The sequence below is a fragment of the Haliotis cracherodii genome, unplaced genomic scaffold (assembly GCF_022045235.1).
Source record: "Haliotis cracherodii isolate W230 unplaced genomic scaffold, xgHalCrac1.p SCAF_2, whole genome shotgun sequence".
NCBI classification, from domain to species: domain Eukaryota; kingdom Metazoa; phylum Mollusca; class Gastropoda; order Lepetellida; family Haliotidae; genus Haliotis; species Haliotis cracherodii.
The window spans coordinates 7,106,404-7,125,737 of record NW_027266275.1 but is presented as its reverse complement, the minus strand read 5'-3'; the positions used below and the strand labels follow the sequence as shown (position 1 = coordinate 7,125,737).

General features: G+C 40.9%; 1 protein-coding gene across 1 annotated transcript; it reads right to left on the bottom strand.

The window, feature by feature from the left end:
• Window positions 1-8,862: 8,862 nt before the first annotated feature.
• Window positions 8,863-18,661, bottom strand: LOC139468806 (trypsin-like). The gene is made up of 7 exons (XM_071250947.1): window positions 18,558-18,661; window positions 15,785-15,918; window positions 14,720-14,817; window positions 11,159-11,424; window positions 10,198-10,340; window positions 9,503-9,557; window positions 8,863-9,000 (listed from the first exon to the last, which is right to left on the bottom strand). Exons 1-7 carry the CDS (start codon window positions 18,598-18,600, stop codon window positions 8,897-8,899), a joined length of 843 nt encoding a protein of 280 aa, XP_071107048.1. The 5' UTR covers window positions 18,601-18,661; the 3' UTR covers window positions 8,863-8,896.
• Between the last annotated feature and the right edge of the window lie 673 nt (window positions 18,662-19,334).

Genomic DNA, 19,334 nt, shown 5'->3' with positions numbered 1-19,334 from the left:
TATAGACTAGTGTTATATCTAAGTGAAGCCCTTTTCCCTCTACATTCTCAACATAGTCTCTATCAGAAGTGTTTTGCTTGTGTTGGGTCCGACATGGCCCGGATAATAGAAGCATTAAGCAGGGTTGAGGGAGAGGTTTATCCTGAAATCCAAAGTGTCTCACTTTACCTTCTCCAAGCGTTACCCTGTAAGTATGATTCTTGAAAAAAACACGACGGAATAGGTAAAAGCAAGGGATTTTCCGACCAGACACAAACCATGAAAAAAGGGCTTCACTTTAACGAGTATACTTCACTCCAACACATTTGGCGATACATCTGTGAGGTTTAAGATGAATTTGACAGCCCGGGCGAAGTCGGGACAAGGACATGTGACAGATTTTCTTGAGAAGATCTTTAAATGCGAAAAACTGTGACGTTATAAAGTGGTATGTAGGTAGATATAACACTAATCTATAGATGTAAACACACTTGAAGATACATCTGTGTGTTTAAAGTTGATTTTGTCCGCCCGGGCCAAGTCTGATCCAACACAAGCCAAACACTTCTGATAGAGATAATGTAGAGGGAAAAGGGCTTCACTTTTGAGCACCTTGTTTGCTAGTGCAATATGAGACACTAAAGTGTAATATAGGTAGATATAATATTAGTCTATAGATGTTAAGTATGTGTTGTAACTTTAGAAGCGCTTTGACAGTTATTAACACGTGTCGTGTCAGTCCTAGGACATTCGCGAATATCCACTTGCAGAAAACATCCTGTGTTGGTTTAACACGAATTAGTGCCAAACACGTTAATTAATGAAAGAAGAGTAGTCAAAACACTGTCATTTCGAATTCCTGCCCAGGACATCACACCCCTGCACGCTAAGGTCGGTGAGAAACCTTCTCATCAAAGTAAAGACACAGTCAAGACACTGACTTTTCGGTATGGACTCTCGGTATGTTGCTATAATTATCATTTTATTACATTGCTGAAGATGCATTTTGATACAAACTCAATTTATGAGCAAAACTATACGTTTCTGGACATTTGAGATCTGCCTAGATATGCACGTTTCGTTTTATTATTCTGCAATCCATTTTTAGTATTACCCGCTGGCCCGGCCCGCCCCGACTTTTCTTGGCCCGACATTTAGGCAATCCCAATGGTAGGTTTCCTCCCATTTAAAAGGGGCACTGATCTACAGCAATGCCCCGAGACTGGTTGTTGTCTTTGTTATTGTTTTCCCCCGTGAGTATCCGGATGATATAGCAGATGTCAAGACTAGTTCGCGACCTGTGCTGCGCCATTCGTAAGCGCATGTATCGCTTTTATTAATAGTATTTCATTGTGGGTATATTGTTTAGACAAAATGTATAAAGTTTCACGAAGGCAATTTTTGCAACGCATAAATATTCAGTTATTTTACAAATTGACTGAAAATCGGTCAATTTATGTTATTGTTATTACGAATTCCAAACATTTTTATGTTTTAATTTCATCACCCAGTGACTGAAAATGATAGGATTAAATTAAAGAAAACGAAATTCAAAGTATGTTTCTATAGTTTTGGCTTCTAATACTAGCGGGGCGGTCGGGTAGCCTAGTGGTTATTGCTGAAATAGTGCTAAAAGCGGGGTAAAATCAAACACACTCACTCACTCTAATACTAGGATAAATAGTCTATTTTTAAGCCCTTTGAACCTCTTAAAAGTTGTTAGTCAATCTGGACTTGGATTCAGTCAATTTCTATATTACTGATATATTTAGACATTTTATAAATTGCCTGAGTGAATCACATGTTACACATGGAGTGTAACATACATGTATACACACCTACAGGTACAAGAGGAACAAAAATGATTTTGTCCAATGCAACAGCAAATGAATGAAAACAAAATGCAAATATCATAATTACGACCCACCGAAGTTTTATGTATACATTTGGGCAGCTTCCTTGTTCGAGGAATGTATCCGTGAACATTCACATATAGGAACAATATCCCTTACGTCTGCAGCTGTGCAAATAAATTTATTCGACTTCACATGGCTCTGTTACATTCAAATGTTTTAAAATATATACATATAGCGTTTCTGGATATTATAACTCGTGTTCGTTTCTCAACTGATCACTAAGTTTGTTTCAGATGTTTCACAAAGGTGTCTAGTCTCATCGGTCAGCTGAGATAGCACGTGTGACAATTATGTTCATGATGTCCATGGTGCTTTATAAATATCCATGGAGTTAGAAAGCAATGAACAATCAATAAACGTATTATCGGCTAATCCTTTGAACCAAGTAGGTTGTTGTTACATCGACACTTCACGCAGTGTATTCCGTCTGCTTTAGTAAACCTACACATGTAAACACTTACAAACCCACTGTGCAAGATAACAGTGATTAATCAATGAACGTATTTTCTGTGGAACTTTTGATGGCGAGGAATGATCCGTTTACAAAAAAGTAAATGAACTGATCACTCCTCTTGCTGGGCTGCGACGTGAATATTACATAACATACATTTCACCTCACTTCAAACCTGGATTCAGATGAAATAATTACCCCAGACACAAGACACAACAGCCAAATGGGAACCGTTGTCAGGTAATCTGAGTAGTGCTACCACTAACCATACCTGTAAAAGGTTCAGTAACTGAGCAAAGACACAGGTTTAGGGTTATGCCAGAAAACGTGGATAACAACAAGAGATAGCAATCGTATTATCCGCGCAATCCAAAATCCGAAAATGCTTTCACTGCTGGGATACCATTTTTTAAACTATAAAAATAAACTGACGGCCAAAAGAAACGTTACCAACGATATTTCTATGATAAAATATGACAAACACAAATTGAAGCAGCAATAACAATTAACACGTCCCATCTTAATTCTGGAAACCCTAAAGGCCAGAAACTCTACGGTCTTTTCCCAGTGTCGGTCAAAGGTATTTACAAAAATAAGCATGCTGTTTTCATGGGAATATACTAAGGAAGAAAAAATGAAAAAAAAAAGAGTTCAAAAACTCAATATTTACACCATCTCGCCCATGGGCCAATTATTGTATTGTAGAAATTCATCATTCAGAACCGTAAAATTGCTAATTCAACAACAAAGTCCTTGACCTCCAACAGGGACATTTCTTAACAGGGGGTCATTCGTCCAGTATTCGATCAACAACATTGGTTACTTTAAGGTGACGACGGCCCAGACCGTTCAAAACGGGATATGACCTCCATGAGCGGCAATGCATCTTCGAATGCGGCGTCGAACTGAGTACACAAGCGTCCTCACATCGACCGCAGGTATCCGATTCCATTCCTCACGGAGGGCAACGATCAACGCTTGTTTCGTGAAGGGAGGATGTTGACGTTTCCGAAGACGACGCCCCAGCTGGTCCGAGATGTTCTGTGGGTGACAGATCTGGTGATCGAGCTGGCCACGGCAGGACAGTCACGCTGTTGGCGTTGAGGAAGTCTCTAGTAATACGGGCTTTATGGGGTGTGGCGTTAACTTGTTGGAACGCCGTCCGTTGTTGACGCTGGATGACAGGAAGACCCACTGGCCGTACGATATTGTCAATGTAGCGTTGTGCTGTCAGATTGCCTTCGATGATGAGAAGTTCCGTCTTCTCGTCCCCGCAAACGCCGCCCCAGACCATCACACTTCCGCCCCCGTAAGGTTCAACCTCCTGGACACAACAAGGAGCCGTACGTTCACCACGTCGTCGATAAACTCGCGTCCGCCCATCATGTTTGAAGAGTTGAAACCTGCTCTCGTCACTTAACAGCACTCGCCGCCAATCACTTTGTTGCCATCGCTGAGTTTGCCTGCACCACGTCAATCTGGCACGTCGATGTTGACGGGTCAAGGTCATGCCCTTGAAAGGGCGATAAGCCCGGAGACCAAAATGTCGTAGTCGTCTGGTCACTGTTTGTCTGCTGACCGGATGTCCTAAGTTGTTGGCAGCTGATGACGTCACAGTAAGAAATCTGTTCCTCGGATGAAGTACCCGTAAAAAGCGGTCATCCTGCGGGGTCGTGACCTTTGGTCTGCCACTCAGTGGTCTGTCTGCGGTTCTGCCAGTCTGTCGGAGACGTGCGACCAGTCTGGAGCAGTTCATGTTAATGGCAACCGCTCTCTGTGTCGCTGCAGCATACATATGGCTCTCTCCCCCTGGACAGCGGTGGGGCGGTCGGGTAGCCTAGTGGTTGAAGCGTTCGCTCGTCACGCCGAAGACCCGGGTTCGATTCCCGACATGGGTACAATGTGTGAAGCCCATTTCTGGTGTCCCCCGCCGTGATATTGCTGGAATATTGGAAAAAGCGGCGTAAAACCAAACACACTCACTCACTCACTCTGGACAGCGGTCAGTCTTGGCATGTTCGTTGGTGTTAATCATCAAAACCATTGATAGGGAACAGATCCGTGCGTAATTTATACCCGGGATTGCACGATAATTTGGGAAAGAATGTTTTATAAAAATGCTGAAAAACACCAATATTTCCCAAAATCCGTAAAGCACGTGTAAAGAACGACAGAGAACATGAAGGCTGTATTCGTGAAATAACCATCTGGGGTATTTCCAAATAACGACATCCGATGAGCTTCCATCGTTGTTTTTGTCCGTTTGTTTAGGCTGACGAAATTAATTAACATGCGCCCTGTGTCTGAAATTCAGAGATTACAGGTAACCAATCAGTGTTCTTGAACACGGTAGTCCAGTCTCTTGTCACGCTCAGTTGCGTCAGCGAGCTAATCGGCAGATAGTGAACCCCAGCTGGCAGTGTTAGACAGCCGAGAAGAAGATTAGTGCCCCTTTAAACCTACAAGCCGGGATATAACTGAAATATAAATACTGTTCAAAGCAGTGTTAAGCCAAACTCACTCACTTATTCAGAGCCATGCCGGTCCCCCAGGCTTGATATTGGGGGTACTTTTCCAGTATAAGCATGCCTGTCATTTGGATGTTATGGCCGCAATACATTAATAGTTACAGTTTGATTGATTTTTTAAAAACATGGGAGACAGGAGACATTTAAATTTAACGTTTTATTTTGTTCTTATCGACCTACTTTAGGCATATGTGTACAATTGCTGTCGACGGATGCGATTCACATGCATCATGTGTGTTCAGTAGGGCTACGTGTTGCGGAGTATTTTATCAGGTAAAGAAAGTAGAAACACTCATATTAACGATACTTCTATTTCTAGGAATTTGAGGGCATTAAAATAATGTAAGGCAGGATGTTTTGTTGTCAGGCGGGCGCGGATGAACATCAATTTATTAAAGTAACGAATATAGTATCGTATAAAAAGAAAACAAAAAAACCATCGGACAATATCATTTTATCCGAATGCTACAATTTGGTCTGTGAGAATTTTCTTTTAATGAATATTCTAGCCGTGTATAAAATTGCCTCATTGAGAAACTCACTGGCTTGTGATTATTTCTGTAACTCACAGTGTAGCCGCGAATAGCTGCAATACTGCTGATGCGGCTTTAAGCAATAGTACTCACTCACTCACTGACGGTGATAGTTAATGTTTTCACCATCATTTGACATTCATGCACACAATTTCTTTTGTAAAATATATTGAGCATGTTGAGGGTTTTATTATAAAGTACATAGGAAACTGTAACAACGGGAGATGACTCAGACTTTGTGTATGTAAATTACATAGCATTTCCAAGCTCAAGTCATAAGTTTGCGAAATGCTACTTGGAGAATGAAGAGCATGAAAGAAGCATGACCAAAGGATTACTAACGTGCGCATGGGCCTTGACCTTATGATATTACGCATGCGCACGGACAGCGTCTAAAACGCGAGAACACGAGAACGCGAGATCGCGAGAAAATGAAATGTCGCATTCTCGCGTTCTCGCGATTTCGTGTTTTTGTGGCCTAATTTGACAAGTCGAGATTGCGAGATTGCGAGATTTTGCATTATGTTCAAATGTCGCATTCTCGCGTTGTCGACTTTTGACAAAAATGGCTATGTACCAAAAACACGAGAATGCGAGATCGCGAGAACGCGAGATTTTGGCCAAATCTCGCGTTCTCGCGATCTCGCATTCTCGTGTTTTTGGCATATTTACCTCGTTTCCAAAGGTCGAGATCGCGAGAATGCGAGATCGCGAGAATGTCCCTTACAGTATTCCATAGTATATACTTACAGGGGCTCAAGTGGTACATTGAATATACACATGGGGACTCCCTGTCTGAAGTAATTAACGTTACATTTATACCTGTTGTAATTGAATAGGCCACGGGGCTCACTGTCTGCAGTAAGTATGGTCCAGCAAGTGGTACATTGTATATACTCATAGAGGCTAACTGTCTGCAGTAAGTATGGTCAAGCAAGTGGTACACTGTATATACTCACGAGGGATTATTGTCTGTTGTAAGTAAAGTAACCTCTAGCAAGTAGTACATTGTATACACTCACGGGGGATCACTGTCTGCAGTAAGTAAAGTAAACACTAGCAAGTGGTACACTGTATACACTCACGAGGGATCACTGTCTACAGTAAGTAAAGTAACCACTAGCAAGTGGTACACTGTATACACTCACGGGGGATCACTGTCTACAGTAAGTAAAGTAACCTCTAGCAAGTGGTACATTGTATACACTCACGGGGGATCACTGTCTACAGTAAGAAAAGTAACCACTAGCAAGTGGTACACTGTATACACTCACGAGGGATCACTGTCTGCAGTAAGTAAGGTAACCTCTAGCAAGTGGTACACTGCATATACTCACCGGGGATCACTGTCTGTTGTAAGTATGGTCACCTCTAGCAAGTGGTACATTGAATATACTCACAGAGGCTCACTGTCTACAGTACTTAACGTTACATCTAGCCTGTGGTACATTGAATATTTCCACGGGGGATCACTGTCTGCAGAAAGTATGGTGTAGCAAGTGGTACACTGTATATACTCACAGGGGCTAACTGTCTGCAGTAAGTATGGTAACCTCTAGCAAGTGGTACATTGTATATACTCACGGAGGATCACTGTGTTCCGTAAACAATGATACTTCTAACAAGTGGTAAATTGTATAAATTGTATGTATCCCCAAGGACTGGAATAAGGAACGAAACGTTTAACAAATATGCAGGGAGGTTTGAGGATAGAATTTGTTTTCTCCGAGAACGGTTGCCCCAAAATATGCTCTATGTTCCAGTGGATTAGTATCATCCGATTTGGAAGTCGTCCATGGTGCTCATGACATGTCCAAAAATGAACCTTCATCCGAGACAATCGCCATTAAACAAACAATGAACCATCCCTCATTCAACCCCATCACGTTGGAATACGACACAGGTTTGATGGAACTGGCATATCCTTCTCAAATACAGCGACCAGAAATCAACTTTGGCTGTGTTGCTGCAAGCAAGCCCGTGTCTGGTGCCATATGCTATGTAATTGGATGGGGAAAACATCCGTAGGTACGGTTACTAGCGTGTAAAGGAAACAAAACAACGATTCATGATAAGATAAGGTGCTTACATTGCTGACTAAATGGTGTGTGACATAATTCTCAAAACTGCTTTTCAGTTTGAAAGTTAATTCTGTTTTATCACCTTTGCAGTAATGTTCCGGCTGGAACATTCAAAAGAAGACTCTACGGCACAACAGGGACATGCCCAACTTCTGTATTATATCATTATGCCTCAAAGTCAGATTGACCAATCCGAGATCAGAACTACGAACCCCATATGAGCTTGTGTACTGTCAATAAAAATCCAAGATGGTTGTGCCTGACTTAATATGAGGCCGAATACCGTCAGTTACAGCCATTTTTGATTATCCAACACCAACCTCACATATTACACATGAAGATTCTGGTACACTGTTTTGTTTTTATAATATCATCAATCGTCATGAGCATTAATTTTTAAAGAAACCACGTTCGTGACTTTATTTATAAAAAATATACAAAAAAGACTCACAGCGGAGGTCTCTGATTTACAAATAACAACGTCATTGAACATAATATAGGATGACGTCACAAACAAGAAACGTGACGCACAAACCATTCTGGGAATCTCAATTCATTGCTATTGACTACGGTTCAAATCTGGCCACGACAGCACTTTACCAGTAATTCAATCATATTGCTGCCACTGACAATTTCTACAACTATTTACGACAGTTTCTATTGCCACTAAAATGACTTACACATAACAATATGTCTTCTGTGTGTGTGCATCCAATCATTTCATCCCACAAACTATGGAAATATATGAATTAAATACATATCTAATAATACATCTAAAGGTAACAGTGCATACTTAGGGGGTTGCCTATTAAGAATAATTGTGATAAGAAGGTATATTATTTTAACATAAGTGGTTGTACTTTTAACGATTTATCATAATTTTGTTTAGCAACTTCTGAAGAAGGTACAGTAATCACCATTTTAATGGTAAGAATGTTAACTCAGCGGGATGCCTGGGATGGTGAAATAGAAAATAAAAGGTGTTATGTTTGTTGTTTAACGCCACACTCGGCAATATTCCAGCCATAGAAACAGATAATGAGTGGTATGGTTTCGAATGAATAGATCGACCCCTTGGATAGGATAGAATGGCAGATGTTCATGATTGCCGCGATCCGAAAATAGATTGACTGTTTTGTTACATATATTTAAATTTATGTATTCCATTGAATTCCCCTATGAGAATTAACATAACAATGTTTTATTTGAGCTCAAGCTGTCAGCAGCTGCAATGTCAATAAACCTCACTTCTCATGAGCACAAATCCTTGGGCATGGTTTATGTCATATATGCAAATACTCTCTCTTTTAGTTCATCTAACCAGTATCTTACTTGATTTTGCAAAATAACAAATCTAACCACTGGCCAGTTTCTGATAATTTATTACAGCTCAAATACCAGTTTGTCTTTATGCATTTATTGTCTTCTCAACCCACTGCCTGGTACTCAAGGTACTGGCGTAAACAGCTGGTGAGTTTGGTTCTGCGCAGCCAAAGCCCCAGCTGACGGTACCTGCCGGGATGAAAATTAGTTACATGTACTTTTACTTTTGAAATTTATAAAATTTATGTACAAACATAGACATGTTCAACAATGAATACAGCTTGCGTTGTAGCATTGTAGTCACAGTAATCGACATTAACGTTGGGATTTCACATTCTACTCATGTTTGAAACACGGTTCAAATATAAATTACATCCTTGAATTAGAGCCAGTTAATATATTTCGGATGGCCCGAACCCCCAGCGTTTGAGTTTTAGCAGAGAGGAGTTATAATTATCTGACAGACTGAAAGCATATGTCGTGGTTCGTTATCCTTCGTCCGTCCGTCGTTAACAGTTATGGTAGCAGCTTGTTCAAGGATGTAAGGTATGGTTAACACTTTCCTTCTGTCTTCGCGAGGACATACAGTACTTTAGGACTCGCTGTAAGATGAACACAGATGATGACACTGGATGCAGTTTTGGAAAGCATTTAAATATGTGACCATGGGATTGAATGTCAAGAAACATACCGATAATTTCCATACGGCTGTTCTGGTAGCACATTAACGGCCCTCCGCTATCTAACTGTAAACAGACATTTAAACAAACTGCACATTGAATGGAAATGGACAGCCATGAAAAGGAACGGTAAGTTCCGAGGAACACGTCCAAGAATAAGCTGGTCAGGATAATAATCTCACAGGAACGAAAGAGAAGTTTCAATCCACCCGATTCTTTGCGGATACACGACGAAAATCCATCAGTGTATCCTTTACTGGATAGATACCCTTCTGGATAGCCTATCCGTATGTCAAAATATACATACGCGGTCTAATGCAAAAGAGGTGGGACATTGAAGTAGGTGTCAATGTAATGAAATGTAATAAAACCCAAAATAGGCTATACCTTCTTGAATTTTTCTACATCTTGTTAAAGAAAAACGTCTCTATAATATATTGTGAATATGTGAATTAATAAATTGCAGTTAAATGTAACCCATCCTGATGACCAGCAACATGTTCGTGTTTCTTGTCTTTATCTGATCTAAATTGTGAAATTAGATTTTATAATTTTTGGAAACCTAAATTTAAATATAATCATTTATATTGTTGATAAATATTTTTTATGAGGCCAAATGGTACTCTGTTTTTGCAGAGTTGACACGAATCATGATTGAAGCCACATGAGACCTTAGCATATTGTAATGTGGTGCTATGTCACAAACTCTGCAAGAATCCTTCCCTCCTTGTGGGTAGCCTGCACACAGCATGGACGAGTTGTGATAGTCAGTACCGTAGATACTTTCACATGTTTGCTGAGACATGACTGGCTTCTCCACTACTTGTAGCATATCTGATGGGGCACTTTCTGCAAACACAACAACGACCAATTTTCAAAATGTCAAAACTTTTACAATAAATAGTTAAGTTACTGTATTAATTATAGCACTATGATATTCTGCGATTGTTATTCTACTCAAGTGAAGTTAAAGAACATAAAGCAAGTTAAGATGCTTTCATATCACTAGGGTCATGCCATGATAGATTAACTATTGTAATATGCACAAGATACAAGCGACAAAAACCCTTTCTATATTCCGTACACGGCAACAACAGACACCATAACGAAGTTATTATGCCGAAAACTATTTTATGTACAAATCACGTTGCTATTTGTAAATCAGTGACCTCCGCCGTGAGCCTTTCTTCTGTATAATTTTTATTAAATAAAGTCACGAACGTGGTTTCTTTAAAAATTAATGCCCATGGCGATTGATGATATCATCGAAACAAAACAGTGTACCAGAATCTTCATGTGTAATAAGTTAGGTTGGTGTTGGAAAATCAAAAATGGCTGTAACTGACGGTATACGGTCACATATTAGGTCAGTCACAACCATCTTGGATTTTTACTGACAGTACACAAGCTCATATTGGGTTCGTAGTTCTTGGTCAATCTCAAGCATAATGATATAATACAGAAGTGGAGCATGTCCCTATTGTGCCGTAGAGTCTTCTTTTGAATGTTCAAACCGGAACATTACTGCAAAGGTGCTAAAACAGAATTAACTTACGAACTGAAAAGCAGTTCTGAGAATTATGTCACACACCATTTAGTCAGCAATGTAAGCACCTTATCTTATCATGAATCGTTGTTTTGTTTCCTTTACCTGCTAGTAACCGTACCTACGGATGTTGTACCCCATCCAATTACATAGCATGTGGCACCAGACACGGGCTTGCTTGCAGCAACACAGCCAAAGTTGATTTCTGGTCGCTGTATTTGAGGAGGATATGCCAGTTCCATCAAACCTGTGTCGTATTCTAACGTGATGGGGTTGAATGAGGGATGGTTCATTGTTTGCTTAATGGCGATTGTCTCGGATGAAGGTTCATTTTTTGACATGTCATGAGCACCAAGGACGACTTCCAAATCGGATGATACTAATCCACTGGAACATAGAGCATATTTTGGGGTAACAGTTCTCAGAGAAAACAAATACTATCATCAAACCTCCCTGTACCCCCAATGCACATTTGTTAAACGTTTCGTTATTTATTCCAGCCCTTGGGGATATATACAGTTTATACAATTTACCACTTGTTAGAAGTATCATTGTTTACGGAACACAGTGAGCCCCGTGAGTATATACAATGTACCACTTGCTAGAGGTTACCATACTTACTGCAGACAGTTAGCCCCTGTGAGTATATACAGTGTACCACTTGCTACACCATACTTACTGCAGACAGTGAGCCCCAGTGGGAATATTCAATGTACCATAGCCTAGATGTAACGTTAATTACTGCAGACAGTGAGCCCCCGTGGAAATATTCAATGTACCACAGGCTAGATGTAACGTTAAGTACTGTAGACAGTGAGCCTCTGTGAGTATATTCAATGTACAACTTGCTAGAGGTTACTTTTCTTACTGAAGACAGTGATCCCCCGTGAGTGTATACAATGTACCACTTGCTAGAGGTTACTTTACTTACTGCAGACAGTGAGCCACCGTGAGCGTATACAATGTACCACTTGCTAGAGGTTAATTTACTTACTGTAGACAGTGAGCCCCCGTGAGTGTATACAATGTACCTTTTGCTAGAGGTTACTTTACTTACTGCAGACAGTGATCCCCCGTGAGTGTATACAATATACCACTTGCTAGAGGTTACTTTACTTACTGTAGACAGTCATCCCCCGTGAGTGAATCTTCATGTGTAATATGTGAGGTTGGTGTTGGATAATCAAAAATGGCTGTAACTGACGGTATTCGGCCTCATATTAAGTCAGGCACAACCATCTTGGATTTTTACTGACAGTACACAAGCTCATATGGGGTTCGTAGTTCTGATCTCGGATTGGTCAATCTGACTTTGAGGCATAATGATATAATACAGAAGTTGGGCATGTCCCTGTTGTGCCGTAGAGAAAACAAATTCTATCCTCAAACCTCCCTGCATATTTGTTAAACGTTTCGTTCCTTATTCCAGTCCTTGGGGATACATACAATTTATACAATTTACCACTTGTTAGAAGTATCATTGTTTACGGAACACAGTGATCCTCCGTGAGTATATACAATGTACCACTTGCTAGAGGTTACCATACTTACTGCAGACAGTTAGCCCCTGTGAGTATATACAGTGTACCACTTGCTACACCATACTTTCTGCAGACAGTGATCCCCCGTGGAAATATTCAATGTACCACAGGCTAGATGTAACGTTAAGTACTGTAGACAGTGAGCCTCTGTGAGTATATTCAATGTACCACTTGCTAGAGGTGACCATACTTACAACAGACAGTGATCCCCGGTGAGTATATGCAGTGTACCACTTGCTAGAGGTTACCTTACTTACTGCAGACAGTGATCCCTCGTGAGTGTATACAGTGTACCACTTGCTAGTGGTTACTTTTCTTACTGTAGACAGTGATCCCCCGTGAGTGTATACAATGTACCACTTGCTAGAGGTTACTTTACTTACTGTAGACAGTGATCCCCCGTGATTATATACAATGTACAACTTGCTAGAGGTTACTTTACTTACTGGAGACAGTGAGCCCCTGTTGGTATATACAGTGTACCACTTGCTATACCATACTTACTGAAGACAGGGAGCCCTCGTGGGAATATTCAATGTACCATAGGCTAGATGTAACGTTAATTACTGCAGACAGTGAGCCCCCGTGAGTATATTCAATGTACCACTTGCTAGAAGTCACTTTACGTACTGCAGACAGTGAGCCCCTGTAAGTATATTCAATGTACAACTTGCTAGAGGTTACTTTTCTTACTGAAGACAGTGATCCCCCGTGATTATATACAATGTACAACTTGCTAGAGGTTACTTTACTTACTGGAGACAGTGAGCCCCTGTAAGTATATACAATGTACAACTTGCTAGAGGTTATTGTACTTACTGCAGACAGTGATCCCCCGTGAGTGTATACAGGGTACCACTAGCTAGAGGTTACTTTACTTACTGAAGACAGTGATCCCCCGTGAGTGTATACAATGTACCACTTGCTAGAGGTTAATTTACTTACTGCAGACAGTGATCCCCCGTGAGTGTATACAATGTACCACTTGCTAGAGGTTAATTTACTTACTGGAGACAGTGATCCCCCGTGAGTGTATACAATGTACCACTTGCTAGAGGTTACTTTACTTCCTGGAGACAGTGAGCCACCGTGAGTGTATACAGGGTACCACTTGCTAGAGGTTATTTACTTACTGCAGACAGTGAGCCCCTGTAAGTATATACAATGTACCACTTGCTAGAGGTTAATTTACTTACTGCAGACAGTGATCCCCCGTGAGTGTATACAGTGTACCACTTGCTAGAGGTTACTTTACTTACTGCAGACAGTGATCCCCCGTGAGTGTATACAATGTACCACTTGCTAGAGGTTACTATACTTACTGCAGACAGTGAGCCACCGTGAGTGTATACAGTGTACCACTTGCTAGAGGTTACTTTACTTACTGCAGACAGTGAGCCACCGTGAGTGTATACAATGTACCACTTGCTAGAGGTTACTTTACTTACTGCAGACAGCGAGCCACCGCGAGTGTATACAATGTACCACTTGCTAGAGGTTAATTTACTTACTGGAGACAGTGAGCCCCCGTGAGTGTATACAATGTACCTTTTGCTAGAGGTTACTTTACTTACTGCAGACAGTGATCCCCCGTGAGTGTATACAATGTACCACTTGCTAGAGGTTACTTTACTTACTGCAGACAGTCATCCCCTGTGAGTGTATACAATGTACCACTTGCTAGAGGTTAATTTACTTACTGCAGACAGTGATCCCCCGTGAGTGTATACAATGTACCACTTGCTAGAGGTTATTTTACTTACTGCAGACAGTGATCCCCCGTGAGTGTATACAATGTACCACTTGCTAGAGGTTACTTTACTTACTGCAGACAGTGAGCCACCGTGAGTGTATACAATGTACCACTTGCTAGAGGTTATTATACTTACTGGAGACAGTGATCCCCCGTGAGTGTATACAATGTACCACTTGCTAGAGGTTACTTTACTTACTGCAGACAGCGAGCCACCGCGAGTGTATACAATGTACCACTTGCTAGAGGTTAATTTACTTACTGGAGACAGTGAGCCCCCGTGAGTGTATACAACGTACAACTTGCTAGAGGTTACTTTACTTACTGGAGACAGTGATCCCCCGTGAGTGTATACAATGTACCACTTGCTAGAGGTTACTTTACTTACTGGAGACAGTGAGCCCCTGTAAGGATATACCACTTGTTTGAGGAACCTTTTAGCAGAGATCCTCCACACACGAACACACCTCGATACTTCAAAGCAACCTTTGGTGTAAGAAACGTGTTAGAAAACATTATGAAATTAGTGTATGTATTAGAAAACACCTATGCCATGGTCCTGTAGCCATGAACCCTTTCAATGCAGATTACCATTAACAAACGGATAATTGGTCGTTGAACAGTTTCTTTTCTTGACACAAACGAGAGTTTCGCATTATTATATAATGATGGTCTGGCATTCTGGCAAACTTGGAAGTCTAATGGTTTCAGTTATCGTACATGACCTCTGTGCAAAAATGATACAGACAAAACAAGTTCCATTTTAATAAAAAAAAAGGTAAAGACTTATATTGTTTAATATTATTCGTTATTGACGGTTTCTAAATTCCAAGACAAAATAAGGCAGGAAGTACAGCATGTTTTTATGTCATGTTTCGTTCGGGGTTATTAATGCGATATCTCTCCCACCGTTGTTTTAAAGCAGTGTTATTTCCAGCGTGTTTTAATGCAGTGTCGTTTCCAGCGTGTTTTACTGTAATCGGTTGATTCAAACGTGTTTTAATGCAGCGTCGTTTCCAGCGTGTTTTAATTCAGTGTCGTTTCCAGCGTGTTTTTCTGTAATCGGTTGTTTCCAGCGTGTTTTACTGTAATCGGTTGTTTCAAGCGTGTTTTAATGCAGTGTCGTTTCCAGCGTGTTTTAATTCAGTGTCGTTTCGAGCGTGTTTTTCTGTAATCGGTTGTTTCCAGCGTGTTTTACTGCAATCGGTTGTTTCTAGCGTGTTTTAATGTAATCGGTTGTTTCAAGCGTGTTTTAAAGCAGTGTCATTTCCAGTGTGCTTTAATGCAGTGTCGTTTCCAGTGTGTTTTGATGAAATCGGTTGTTTCCAGTGTGCTTTAATGCAGTGTCGTTTCCAGCGTGTAACTGGTGGGGCAGTATATGATCCTTTCCTTTCTTTTAGATAGGTTTAGTACTTCATATAAGAGATCAGAATGAGTTGTTGTTTGTACTTACCATCCATGGAAAGGAATGAGGTGTGGCTATTTGCCCTCCAACAATTCGTTTGTTGTTTCCTTTAGGAAGGGTTGAATAATCAAAACCGACACTATTTGTACCACACCCTGGAGAATCCACATCACTGGATATCCCTGTAATTGAAGTTGTAAAGGCACATAATACGTACGCATCATGTTGCCTTGGCAATCGAGCAAGTAAGTTTACCGATCATTATCACATACGTCTAAGCACAATGGTTGCATCTACCAGAGCCTAGACTGTCGCAGGTGTGGATATGCATACGGACATTGTAGTTTGAGGATAACCTGTCTATGCAAACTAACGAACTGCAAATGTGTATGAGTCTCTGGGCCTTCAGAGATCCGTTCCACAAAGTGATCTTAGAAAAACGACTGTCTTATCCCCCGAACGTTGACATAGACTTACGATAGCAATAGAGCTGATATTGCTTTTGTGGAATAGGCCAAAGGGCCTTTGCAATATGAGAATTTTGAGAGGAATGCTTATTTACTTGGTCTTCTTGTCCTTGTATTTGACGTCTGGGTCAAACCGCTAATACAGAATGTTGTCTCTGTCATTCAGGCAATGATTCAGTAGTTAAACGGAAAGTTTGTTTTAAATCCTACCCAATGCCTTTTTACAGCACAACTTTTAGCAAAGTACATATCTCAAACCGGACACCAGACACATGTCAAAGCTTACATGATAACAAGCAGTGCAAACAATAACAACCATTCTAAAATACTTTGCTTAAAGATCAAAGGCTCCAGCTGTACTTTATCCTGCGATAAACTACACTGTTTGAGTTACGTCATAATGGACTGACGTCATGTTACCTACCCCATGATCTAACGTACCCTTGGTAACATGTATTTTCATAACTTTAAAAGCAAGATGGCGCATCCACACCAATTTTCGGTGAAATAGTTTCAATAAGCTTGTCGAATATTTGAACATTATTACGCGGTTGGAAATATGGCAAGATGATGTCAACCATCTCTACTACCACGAGGTTTCCCCAAACATATACAAAGCACTGTTTCCTTCCCTATCGTTTCTAAAAAAAGAAATGGACTGACCACCCGTGTGTACGAGGGCCATTCAATATATAACCAGCCTAAGCTATTTATCAGATCTTAACGGTTGCATGTTTGTCACGTGCTGTGCACCAATGTATGTCACGTGCATAGACAAAGTTTCACTGAGGAAATTGTATTTGAAGTCACACACGTGATCTATAAAGATGGCAAGGGTAGATTCTGCCAAATGTTCGTCAAAGGTTGAATACAGGGCTGTTGTTAGATACCTCTACTTAAAAGGGAAACCGGGAAAGGAGATACATGATGAATTGTCAGATGTTTATGGTGACAGTGCACCTTCGTATGCACAGGTCAAATTCTGGGTTGCAGAATTTAAGAGGGGTTGGGTGAACCTGGAAGATGAGCCACGCCCTGGCAGGCCTGTAGAGGTGACCAATGACGAAACCAGTGAAGCTGTGAGACAACTGGTTGTCAAAGACAGGCGAATGAAGGTGTCAGAAATGGCCAAGGCCTTGGACATTTCAGAGGGAAGTGTCCATACCATTTTGCATGATCGTGTGGGTATGAGGAAGCTGTCTGCCCGATGGGTCCCGAAATGTCTGAGTGATGATCAGAAGGCTGTACGTGCGTCAATGTGTCAGGCACTTTTGACGCAATGCAGTGGGGATGCAGACGACTTTATGGAGAGAATTGTTACTGGTGATGAAACCCGGGTACACCACTATGACTCAGAAACCAAAGAAGAGAGTAAGCAGTGGACTGGCTTTGCTTCACCCCGTCCCAAAAAGTTTAAGACTCAACCATCGGCTGGCAAAGTCATGGCAACCATCGTTTGGGATACCAAAGGGGTCTTGCTCATTGACTACTTGCCACGTGGCCAGACTATTACTGGAGAGTACTACTCCGATCTCCTGGACCGTTTGCGGACTGCTATTCTTGCCAAACGTCGTGGAAAGATCACAAAAGGTGTGCTGCTCCAACATGATAATGCCAGAGTGCACATCTGTCGACTTGCGGTTGCCGCAGTGAAGCGGAACGGGTTCAAAGTATTGCCTCATCCACTTTACTCACCAGACCTGGCACCAAGCGACTACTTTCTCTTCCCAAACTTGAAGAAAGAACTACGTGGACGTCATTTCCGGTCCGATGATGAACTTACGACAGCAGTGGAGGGGTGGTTACACGAACAACCCCATGGTTTCTATCACAACGGGCTTTTAGCTCTCACACATCGCTGGACAAAGTTCATAGACCTCAATGGTTGTTATGTGGAAAAAGAAGAAGTGAGGAGCAGTAGCAAATAGGTTAGGTTGGTTATATATTGAATGGCCCTCGTATTGGCGATGTAATGAGCATTATGATCCATATGATATGGCCCACAACATCCAGCTTGTCCAGGTTAAGATGACACATTTTTATTCAGCTGTATCGAGAACTACCAATCCTAAACCCCACTCCCATCCCCTCAAATGGTCGGCCCCTAACAATTCATCAAATACAGATAGATACATACACCTGCTCATACATTATATCGAAGGTTATCCGTAGGCGAACATTTTACATGTTTGGTTATTAATTGACAACATAATATCTTTGCGAATTAGTTGTGTGAATATTTTATTGACGGTGGATCAAATCATGAATTGTTTTCTCATTCAACCCTGTTTTAAAAAACCCAACAAATGTCAATAACTAAGCTCTAAATTAAGCAATAGTTTGTATTTGCTCACCTGTAAACATCGACCCCAATATGAAACAGAGTATTAGTGCCATAACTTCTCTATGGACAGCCTGAGAACCGAGAACCTGTGGATCGTGAACTCTTGAGGCTTGGATTAGGCTTCAGTTTGAGGACAGATAAACACGAGACAGATTAAAAGGGCCACGCATTGCGCTGATTCAGCATTTTATGTCATATACATAATAACAATGTTATATATAAATAATTTTAATCCCAAAATATACCGGTGTAGTTCGGATCGCCATCCTATGAAATTTAATAAGATATGAAGAAGATATGATATATATACATGTATATACACAATGGTGTTAAGTATTATTGAACTAACATGTTCATTACTTAACTTATTTATTTTCAAAATACCTTGCCCGGTTTAGAATACTTCCCCCGTACTCTTATTACTTATTGAATGAGACTAAATTGGATCGTGGGGTTGGGCTTTCTGTCATCGTACTACGACGGTGTTGGACGTTGGACATAATATCATCCACTGATTTGGCTGGCCAAGATTATTTAGCTGACAACAATCTCATTCACATAGGCAATACAAATATTACGATGACCTTTCAAATGATAAAGAAGAGGACGAGCTGCCGAACATTATCGGTAAATATCCACAATGTCGCTCGAAACTGCTCCGGTTTTCAGCTCTGTCTTACATAGTACAGTCGAATTTCGATTCCGATTAGCCCAAATTGTTTCTAGGTTTGTCAGCACCATGCCGTGTTGATTGGTTTCACCTAAGGGATAAACGTCTGAGACTTGC